This window comes from Melanerpes formicivorus, unplaced genomic scaffold, assembly GCF_026170545.1.
Source record: "Melanerpes formicivorus ecotype bairdi unplaced genomic scaffold, bMelFor1.0.p_v2 SCAF_46, whole genome shotgun sequence".
In the NCBI taxonomy this organism is placed as follows: domain Eukaryota; kingdom Metazoa; phylum Chordata; class Aves; order Piciformes; family Picidae; genus Melanerpes; species Melanerpes formicivorus.
The window spans coordinates 1,060,144-1,071,103 of record NW_027142398.1 but is presented as its reverse complement, the minus strand read 5'-3'; the positions used below and the strand labels follow the sequence as shown (position 1 = coordinate 1,071,103).

At 55.3% G+C, this 10,960-nt stretch overlaps 1 protein-coding gene across 4 annotated transcripts in view; it reads left to right on the top strand.

Annotated features, from left to right (window-relative positions):
- The first annotated feature begins 8,825 nt into the window (after positions 1-8,825).
- Positions 8,826-10,960, top strand: part of MAGI3 (membrane associated guanylate kinase, WW and PDZ domain containing 3) — a 70,852-nt gene continuing 68,717 nt past the window's right edge. For 2 of the 4 annotated variants that reach the window (XM_068159547.1, XM_068159546.1), the window contains exon 1: positions 8,846-9,218. In XM_068159547.1, coding sequence (XP_068015648.1) covers positions 8,897-9,218 — 322 coding nt within the window. In that variant the 5' untranslated portion in view covers positions 8,846-8,896. Of the gene's footprint in view, positions 9,219-10,960 lie in introns of all 4 variants that reach the window. The other 2 variants (XM_068159548.1, XM_068159545.1) reach the window with 2 other exon arrangements.

Genomic DNA, 10,960 nt, shown 5'->3' with positions numbered 1-10,960 from the left:
ACTCCACAGAGTCCTTTGCTATTAACTTGATAACAGAAAAGCAGAAGTGCTAATCAGGGTTTGGTCTGCAGTGACAGGTGTGGCTGTGCAAATACTGCCAGGGAAAAGGGAGTCTGGAAACCCCATCTCACTCTGGTTGGAGCAATCACTTAGGAAGGGAATTAAAGCAGAAGAGGAGTTCCAGGATTCTGGCTGGCACCAGGGAGTGGTGGTGCCTTTGTCTGGGCACAGGTGGCAAGGGAGGGAAAACAGAGCTTAGAGAAAGGTGTCTTGCCAGTGCTCTTCGAGGAACAGTGACATCTGTAAATGGTTTCAGGTTCTGAGACTGCCTCTAAATGTGCTGCAAAGCAGAAGGAAATGGAGAAACCTGGCTGAGGAAGGGAGCAGGCTGCAGGAGAAAGCTGAAAGATGACAATTGCTCTGCTAGTGGATCTCGGCTCACAGCGAGATTGCCATGGCAGCACCAGGAGGCCTTTTTGTCTCCAAGGTGGGAGGTCTGTGTGAGCTGCGGCAGCAGAGTGAGGGGCTGGGGTCCCCTGTGCACTGCTGAGAAGCAAGGTCCCTGTGGTCCCAAGGGGTAACATGAGCCATGCCCCTTGCAAAGGGGTGTGCAGGGACAAGCACTCCTGTGCTCCAGCTATGCTGGCAGCCGGGCAGCAGCCTGGGGAGGGCTCCCTGGAGTCCGTTTTCCTCCTGCCGCTTGCTGAGAGGCAGAGCAAAGGTGCCAGAAGTCTTTCTGCAGGTCCCCTCTGAACCTTGGCTGTGTGGTTTTTGCCAGCCCCTTCATCTCCAGTAGCAATACCTGGCCGACCTCTCTCTTGGGGTGAAGTCTGCCCTGTCAGAGTGAGTGACTCGATTTCTTGTCCCTGAAATGTAAATGAACTTAAACCCACTGTAAGAGGCTTATTTCAGTATGAGCTGTAATTACTGCTGGGGCTGTAGAGAAGCTTTCTTTAAAACTTTTAGCCAAGTTATTTTGTGTTATTATTGCTTTCTGTGATGTGCCTGGATTTTCCAAACAGCAAATAATTCTGCACTTATCTTGGTTCCTTTGATAATGGGTTTTTTTTTTCCCCCCCTATGACAGATCTACTGAGACTCTAACGACATTATTAACATTAAAAAAGGAAGAATGGGGACAATCTTTCCTAAATAAGTCTCTAAAAACCCTCGCATGCCATTGCTGCTACTTAAATACTAGGCATGGAGAGACAAGAAAAGTGTTAATCACACAGCTTTGCACAGGGAGCTGCAACCAGACAGGCGTCGTCGTGTGGTGAGGAATAACAAATACAGCCACCCTCCTTCAGCTGGGCAAGCTCTGTTTGCTCAAAGGAGGCCTTCTGAAATGTCAGTGCAGTGGGAAGGGATCTTCCAGTGACAAAGGCAGCTACATCTACAATGGCAGGGAAACAACGGCCGCTCGTGTTGGTTTGGGATGGCACCTTGGACACCGGGAGCAGCCGCCTGGAGAGGCTGATACACATGCTGCAGCTCGCCGAGGCAGGCACCCCTTCTCCTTCCACGAACAGGAGGGGCAGGAGGGGAAGGAGGGGAAGGGGAAGGATGGCCAAGGGCTCAGGTCCAGCCAACATGGATTTAGGAAGGGCAGATCCTGCCTCTCCAACCTGATCTCTTTCTATGATCAGGTGACCCGTCTGGTGGATGTGGGGCAGGCTGTGGATGTGGTCTACCTGGACTGCAGCAAGGCCTTTGACACCGTCCCCCACAGCAAGCTGCTGGCCAAGCTGTCAGCCCGTGGATTGGACCATTACACTCTGTGCTGGGTTAGGAACTGGCTGGAGGGCTGGGCCCAGAGAGTGGTAGTGAACGGTGCCACATCCAGCTGGAGGCCAGTCACCAGTGGTGTCCCCCAGGGATCAGTGCTGGGCCCTGTCCTCTTCAACATATTCATCGATGATCTGGATGAAGGGGTAGAGTCAGTCATCAGCAAGTTTGCAGATGACACAAAGTTGGGGGCAGATGTAAGTCAGTTGGAGGGTAGAAAGGCTCTGCAGAGGGACCCCGACCAACTGGACAGATGGGCAGAGTCCAATGGGATGGCATTCAACAAGTCCAAGTGCCGAGTGCTGCACTTTGGCTACGGCAATCCCATGCAGAGCTACAGGCTGGGGTCGGAGTGGCTGGAGAGCTCCCAAACAGAGAGGGACCTGGGGGTGCTGATCGACAGCCACCTGAATATGAGCCAGCAGTGTGCCCAGGTGGCCAGCAGGGCCAATAGCATCCTGGCCTGCATTAGGAATAGTGTGGCCAGCAGGAGCAGGGAGGTCATAGTGCCCCTGTGCTCTGCTTTGGTTAGACTGCACCTTGAGTCCTGTGTCCAGTTCTGGGCCCCTCAGTTTAAGGACATAGAAACACTTGAGCATGTCCAGAGAAGGGCAACAAGGCTGGGGAGAGGCCTTGAACACAAGCCCTATGAGGAGAGGCTGAGGGAGCTGGGATTGTTTAGCCTGGAGAAGAGGAGGCTCAGGGGTGACCTCATTGCCCTCTACAACTACCTGAAAGGTGGTTGTAGCCAGGAAGGGATTGGCCTCTTCTCCCAGGCAACCAGCACCAGAACAAGAGGACACAGTCTCAAGCTGCGCCAGGGGAGGTTTAGACTCGAGGTGAGGAGGAAGTTCTTCACCGAGCGAGTCATTCGTCATTGGAACGGGTTGCCCAGGGAGGTGGTTGAGTCATCGACCCTGGAGGCGTTCAAGGGGAGATTGGACGTGGCACTTGGTGCCATGGTCTAGTCATGGGGTCTGTGTTGATAGGTTGGACTCGATGATCCTCGAGGTCCTTTCCAACCTAAGTGATACTGTGATACTATGATTTTTTTTTCTGGTCCCAACACTCTGCTGCTCCTCCTTCGGCCTGTTTTCTAGAAATAAAGCCAACTGTCATGATGCCGTTGCAGCCCAGACCCACTCTGCTCCCCAGCAGCTCCTCTTGCAGTGGGATTGATGTAACCCGAGAGGGCAGGGCAGCTTCTCACCCTTTGTCACTGGTTCAAAGCCACCTTCATTGCTGTGAATAGGAACCATTTGTGTCCCAAAGACAAGATCAGACTCTAGAACAGCCTGCAAAAAAATGTAGGACTCAGGGTCCTGGAATGCAGAAGCTCAAATGAGTTTCTCTACTCTTGAGAAACTAGAGGGAACTTTGATGGTGCGCAGACATAGAGTGCTTGTGGTGCTGATCTGATGCTCCTTACTTCCCCAGCTGCTCACACTGATGATACCTAGATAGGAGAGAGAAAGTGACTGGTGAAAAGGAGCGGGTATCAGAGAGGAGCTGGGGATTACATTTATCAGGCAGAGATGGGGATAGGCTTTTGGGCCATGTCAGCTATCCCAAATCCCTGTGAACAGGGCTATAAAACTTGACAAGGCTGCTACAGATATTCCAGATCCCATTAAAGATGTAAAACCACTGACAGAGCTGAACCGCTTACAGATGCTAACTCGGCTGCTGGAGAAGGAGGCTGACACCAGGGAGAAGGCTCAAGAAAGGGATTTCAGTGAGTGATGATCAGTAACACACCCAGAGAGAAATGGCCAAATTGATCATCAAACCAATGCTGCTTCTGATAAGGTGCATGGAAGGAGTAGCTCAAACTGTGGTTGAATTTGATTTGGGTTAGGTAAGCAGCAGGAGAAACATTTGCAACAGGTAATTCTGTTCTCACCAAGAGCTGGGATCTGCTCTCGTTTCCTGGCTGCAGATACCCAGAAGAATTTATGAGCCCTGCTTCTACAGCTCCTTGCCAACACTCTCCGCCTTGCTGGTGCCCTCCCTGCCCCAGCCCCTCGGTCCCTCAGGCCTTCCTGTGCCATCTCAGAGCCTCCTACTGCTTTTACTCCAGCCTTGTGGTTTGTTTGTTTGTTTGTTTTCCCCTGCAGAGCACTAAGCTGTAGATGTAGACTCCATTACTGCTTTTAGCCCCTAAATCCAATATGCAGACTTCGAGCCCATGCTTAGCTGCGAGCCTGCCTGCGTGCCTCTGCTCGCTGTCTGGCAGGGCCTTTATCCCCTCCGCGGTGCCTGATCTCATCTCCTCGCAGAGCCCCGCGCCTCCCGGAGCCAGCAGCTGAGGGGTGTTTGCATCAGCTGCAGCTTTATTCGCTCTGACAAGTCCTCTTAGCTCATCTTGTTAGCTCCCATGCAGAAAGCCCCAGCAGCAGCCAGCGATGCTTGCAGCGGGCGCACGTGGGGCTGTCTCTGGAGCTACTTTATCCTTTTTACTCTGGAAGTTTTGACGCACGAGGGTGAGCCCACAGGAAACAGCAAAGGAGATGAGAAGTGCCTGGGAGCACAGTGCAGCGTGCTGTCTGCATACCTGCACCACACCTGCTGGTGGAAATCACTGATCCCCTCTCTGCAGTGTCTTCTTTGTTGTTCTCTTCCCCGCCACTCCTTAGCTTGGTGACCGTTTTTGAGGATAGCTGAACACTGCTGGCATTGTGCAAAGCCAGCAGGGCACAGCCCAGCAGCAGGCTCTGCAGTTCCCAGGCTTTTAGCCTGTTGGACAAGCAAATATGTGCCACGTCTGCTGCCATGGTCTTGTTCACGTTCTCCATTGCAGGGGTCTCCTGTACCCAGCCCCCTTCAGCCTCAGGGGTGATTTTTATTACTGGATGGGAGGGGGAGGGGGAGGGGGAGGGGAGGGGAGAAGAGGGGAGGGGAGGGGAGAAGAGGGGAGGGGAGGGGAGAAGAGGGGAGGGGAGGGGAGGGGAGGGGAGGGGAGGGGAGAGGAGGGGAGGGGAGGGGAGGGGAGGCGAGGCGAGGCGAGGCGAGGCGAGGCGAGGCGAGGCGAGGCGAGGCGAGGCGAGGCGAGGCGAGGCGAGGCGAGGAATGTCCCTCGCTTTCAGGCTGTAGCCATGGGTGTGCTACCCATGGGAAGATGGATGGAGCAGCTTTGTGTCCTGGAGCATCCCTAGATGCTGCCCTACAGCTGGCTGGGGCTGGTGAATTTTCTGTTCCCAGGTGAGAAGAGCAGACACCAGGGCTCTTTCAGCACAGGCTGACACAGATCTCTGCTAAGACTTGGGTTTATTCCCTAAGCTTTTTTGGAGCTTGATGAAACTCCCTGGTAAGAGCTGCTTGCATGGCAGCTTTCACTCCTGTGCTAGTTAATTTATGACATGTTTAAAAGTTTGCCTTGGGATAACTGTATCTTAGGGTCACACATTTCTCAGACAGACTGGGTATGTCTGTCCACGGGAATAGCAAATGCCTGGCTTTGAACCGCTCTTCCCCAGCCGTGATTTGTTTGGGCTCCCTTAGAAGCACAGAGCTTCCTGAATAATTTGTCACCCCTGTTTGAGATGAGTGCTTCTCTTCAGGAGGAGCCTGCTGCTCCTCCCCAGCAATCATTTCTGTTTTCACTTAATGTAGTGCAGTCAACTATCACCACTGGTTCTCCCAAAACCTTCAGCAGCATCCTGGTCAGGCAGTACTGTCATGAGAGAGTCAGAGCTGCTATGTGCCTGGCCCCTGGGGGGATAGAAAGCAGCTCACTTCTGTGCATACAAAAGGCTGCACATTGCTCTGGACTGGTGCAGTTGGCTTTCATTTCATCCTTGCTGAGGATGGGATTGCTCATGATGTGTGTGTGGATGTGGTGTGTGAGCATTTGGCCTTCATCTGGGTCTCTTCCCTTTAAGCACAGGACTGATGGACTCGTGTAGCACAGGCAGCTGGGCACTGAAGAAGGACCTCGGAGGAGACCAAAATTTAACACCACAACTCCCTTTCTGTCCTCTCCAAGAAAGTGTTGTCTTCACACTCTAATTAAACAGCAGCCTGACATGTTTTTGCTGTTTTGATTGCCTTTGAACTTTGGCAGTGTGATAAACAAACTTTGTTTCCCTGCCTCCCAAGAAGCTGTGCTGCCTTGAAGCAGTTTCTGTCCTTAGCTCTGATGTGGCAGAGCTCGGCACCCTGGTTTCATGGCACCTACATGTGCTGATGCCAGCAGCAGAGAGGGATGGCAGCTGCCATGGCGTGATGGGTGATGAACCAGGAGTGTTGCAGCACTGATGTCTTTTTGATGCCCCTTTTGAGCTAGTTGAGACTTCAAACACCACTGCTCAGGGATCACAGAGTTCCTCCCCGCTGGGCAGGCTGGGGCTGGTGGCAATGTCCTTCTGCTCACTGTGAGGTGGTGCAGACCCCTCACGTGTCTGGGAGCTGCGGTGGGGATCAGAAAGGAGGAAAGCAGGACAGGCGGGCTCGTTGTCGTGTGGCACAAACGAGACCTAAAATTACCAGGTCCCAAATATTTCGCTCACGTTTCAAAGGCCCCCAGGGACTCTGCAGTCACCGTCTGGGAGAGGCTTTGCACGCTGCTAGGTTTGCACATGGTTACCGGTGCATCCACAGCCTGTGCACTGGGGAGGAGACAGAGGACCAGTGACTGATACTGAGAAAATGAAAACGTTAAACCACACAGTTTAAGTCTCTCAGAACACAACAGGACTGAAAGGTAAAGGTGCAGCTCCGGGAGAGGGTTGTCACTGATAACCTGCCCAGCCTCCTGGCACGTGGAGGTGGGAGCTGTGCAAACTTTAAGAGGATTAAGCAGCTTCTTTTTGGCTTCAAACTTACACTGAAGTTCATACTTACACACAAACTTACACTGAAGGAAATGGGATGGTCATTGAAGGAACAGCAGCTCCGTGACTCCTTTTTGTTATCAGTGCTATTAGCCAGCTCATCAAGCTCAGCCCTTCTGAAGCTGCCCCCATTCAAGGTGCACAAATACAGTGGGGATCTCCAAGGTTTGAAAGTCTCAGGCAGTGAATGAGTCACATTTTCAGGAGATAAGGCCTAATGGGGTGGATAAACTGCTGACCCCGGAGCCAAAAGGACACTCACCTGCCTGAGATGCTCATGCTGCCTGCGTAGGACAGTGTGTGCTCTCCAGAGCGGCTGGCACAGGCCACCTTCAGCGGCTCATAAATTACAGATCATGCCTGCCATCACAATTCCTGTGTAAGACACTGAAAGTGGGCTTTAAATAATGTGAGAGTGTCCCTTTTAATGTCCAGATCATGAACGCCACAAAGCTTTCAGCCTTCTTGCTTCCATTCTGCAAGTGTGAAAGAACATTTATCTCAGGCAGCTTTTTTTTCCCGTGGCTGCTGGCAGGCAGCCCAAGGTGGCTCACCGAGCAGCGTGAGCTGAACCTGTGCCTGCTGCAGCTCCATTAACGCTGGAGGCAATGCTCTCAGATGTATCGGGAGCGTTTGGTTAATGTCCCCAAACAAGTTCAGATGACATTGTTTCACCCCAGCAAGCACAGCTTCCCTGTAAGGTCTGCCTTCTACTGCCTTCATTGGGAGCATTCTTGCTTTTCGGGTAATAGCTGCTGTGTAAGTCACACACTAAGAGGCCTTAAAGGCAGAAAAGTCTGTTAAGAGCTGCAAAATACCCAGCAGCAGAATTTGTTGGTGTTTGTTATGGGGAGGTTCTTTAGTGGTTTCTGTACTCGGCAGGAATTAACCACTTGCTGCTGTTTACCATTGCAAACCATTCCGTGCTGGAATGTGACACCTGTAATGCACCCTGTGTGTAAACAGAGGTGAGAACAGGCTCAGCAGCAGGAACAGAAATCCATTGTTTTACAACTCATTCTTTGGACTCCGCAGGTACCGGCTTCTTCATTTCCTCCTGCGGGAGGGGAAGAGGTATTTGAGCTATGCAGAGTCACGCCTCTCTATTTGCAAACAATGGCACAGCCACACCTTCCTTGGCCTCCCTTCACGTCGGGGATGTCAGCCCAGGGGCACGGCTGGAGCCTTCAGGACACTCTCAGAAACACCGCGGACATCAAAAAAGATTTGCAGCGGACATTCAGGCTCTGAGTAAGAGAAAAACAATTTCAGGAGATTGAGCAGAGACATTTACACTGGGAACCATAAAGCTTTCAAGGGATTAATTTGCAGCTTTTACAGCAGTGACAATGATTTTGAATGAACTTTCCCGTGGCTGGTAGTTTTTAGTGTTTGGGTTGTTAAGCAGCCGAGCTCTGCTCCCAGACACTGTGATTTTCATAGCACGTCCCGGGTGTGTGATCTATGTCTGGCACAGGCTAACGGCTACGCTGACATCTTTGATACCAGCTAAATGACACAGCTCATGTGGAGAGCAAAGGCACGGGATTTGTGTTTTCCAGTTGAGAAAAGGTCTCCACAGGAATACCTAAGTTGTAGCCGCCTTTGTGACCTCTGCTTTAGCCCGATGAGCGCAAGCCAGCTTTGAACTGCGCTCAGCGGCGGGGCCCACGTGGAGAGTAGTGATCTGCACCCAGTGAGTCGTGAGGCAGAAAATGGCAATAGGAAAGGTCACTGGAGAGAGGGGCACAGAGCTCCACGGGAGAGTGACACACACCCCGCTTCAACCGCTAACAAAGGACGGGTTGACATGGGAAGTCCCAGCAGAGCAGGGGCTGAGTGGGCTTCTGGCTGAGGAGGGATGCTGACCGAGGGAGGCTTCTGACGGAGGGGACTCCGGCCCGAGGCAGGCGCTGGCTGAGGGCCTGTGACTAGCTCAGGGGGCAACACTCAGCCGGCCGCGAGGCACTTGGGGGATCCCTGGTGGGGCCGGTCCCGAGCCGCCCAGCACTACCCGGGGTGCCGAGGCCCATCCCGGCCGCCCCGCTGCCCGCTGCCGGCACAGGCTCCGCCCCGGGGGCGTGGCCAACGCGGCCGGCAGGGCGCGGCGGGGGCGTGGCGGGACCGGGGGCGCGCGGCGGGGGCGTGGCGGGACCGGGGGCGCGCGTGGCGGGGAGGGGCGGGACGGGGTGGGTCGCGCGCGGCGGCAGTCGCGCGGCAGCCGCGGCCGGGGTGCGAGCGGCGGCGCGGGGCGGGCAGCGGCGCCCGCGGGCGGCATGTCCAAGACGCTGCGGAAGAAGCGGCACTGGCTGAGCAAGGTGCAGGAGTGCGTGGTGTCCTGGGGCGGCCCGGCGGGCCCCGACCCCGACCTCCTGCGCGGCGGAGCCGAGCGCGGCGAGTTCCCCTACCTGGCGGGCCGCTTGCCGCCGGCCGGCGAAGGCGCTCCGGGGCCCGCGCTGCTCTCGGGCAAGGCGCCGGCGCCGGGCGACGTTCTGCTGGAGGTGAACGGCACCCCCGTCAGCGGCCTCACGCACCGCGACACGCTGGCCGTCGTCCGGCACTTCAGGGAGCCCGTGCGCCTCAAGACCGTGCGCCCAGGTGAGCCGCCCTTCGCAGGCCGCGCCCGCCGGACCCGCGGCCCGCCCCGCTCCGCTCCGCTCTGCCCGCGCCGCCGCTCAGCCGGCCGCGGGTAGGCCCCGCTGCGCCGGCGGCCTGCGTGCAGGGTGGCCGCGGCGGGGTGCGGGAGCGCCCGCCCGGCGGTGGAGCCTCGGGCGCGGGGGCGCCGGGTGCCGGGCTGGGAAAGTTTCCTCGGCTCCGTGAGGGCCCCTCCGCCGAACGGGGCGCCCCGAGGAGGCGGCCCCGCTGCCGCGCGTGGCGGCGCGGGGAGCCCGGAGTCGCGGCCCGGCCCCGGGGCGGCGCTGCCGGGCGGTGCTCCTTCCCCCCGGCCCGTCGGGGACCTGCGGCTCCGGCAGCGGGCCGGCCTCCTGGTGCCGCCGCCGGTCCCGGTGGCCCCGCCGCGGGGCGAGCCTGTCCCGGCGAGGTGCGGGCCCGGTCTCCGGCAGCTGCCGCCCGTCTGCCCCGCCGAGCCGCCCGGTAGCACTGCCCGGGGGCCGGTCAGTTTGGCACCGCTGTGTTCCGGGTGCGTTTGCGGCTGTGAGGCTGTGTGGGGCTCAGCGGGCGTCTCACGGGGGCTTAGCTGAGCGTTCGGTGCCTCCCGGAGGGTCCCTGTTCGCTGTCGTGTTCGTATGTGAGCCGGGGACCCGGCACTGGCTGGAGAACCGATCTGTCACGGTGTTTGCACGGTCTGCGGCTCAGAGCCCAGTGAGAGGCCGGTGTGGAGCCGGGAGCGCTGGACCGCGGCTCCTGGGAGCACTGCCGCTGTGTCCTGCTGGCTTTTCCTTTGCCAGAGTCAAACGCTGAGAACAGGCTTGGGGTTTGCCTTTTTTCCATGGGCTTGGCTTAATTTCGGGCGCACTCGAATTAACCGATGATAGCAGATCATTGTGGTCAAATGTGCTTTATCAGCCTGCCCAGCGGGTGGAGGCTGAGCTGTGGTACTTGCAGTGGCAAAAGCTCATTGTCCCCAGCCAAAGGAGCTTCAGGTCTTCCCCGTAGGGCAGATGTTCCAGGTGGGAGCCTGCAGCTTTGGGAAGCCACTGTCCTTGGCAGACCCGCTTTGCTCTGAGCCCCTGCTGACACCAGAATTTCCATGACCGAGGTCTGTAGTATTTTTTCAATGCCTGCCCTTTACTTCTATCATAACTGTTGTGATTTGACTCGGGGGAATACATACTTTAAATCAGATTTTCCTCATTTGACCACTAATGAAAAGTCATCATCTGCAGAGAGACAGTGCCCTTGGTCCTGATGTATATCAGCTCTTCAATGAAAAAACAAACCCCAAATAAACATCTACTCTTTAAAAGCACCTGGAGAGGCCTTGGCAGACTTTGGGGGATGTCTGTAATTTCAAATTGGAGATCCTTCCTGAATGTAGGCAATCACAAAACAAACATCTGCAAGTTAAATGTTAAAATGAGAGGATTGGAAGAAGTTGAGGAACAAATTAAGACTTAAAGGAAAAAAAAAAAGTCTCTTAAAAGGAGAAAACTTGTGGAAAATGAGGCTCTAGTTAGAAGATCAAAGGAATTTCTCATGTTTACTATGGGAGAGAGAGGGAGAGATTCCTGTGCTGGGGCTTCCCATAACAGGGAGATGTCTCACTGTCAGCTTAAAAGTGGCAGAAAAGATTTAGAAGAAACTGGTGCAATGAAGAGTAGAAAATGCCCAGAGCCAGATGATGTCCATTAGGACTTCCAGATCTGAAGTACTGACCAGCA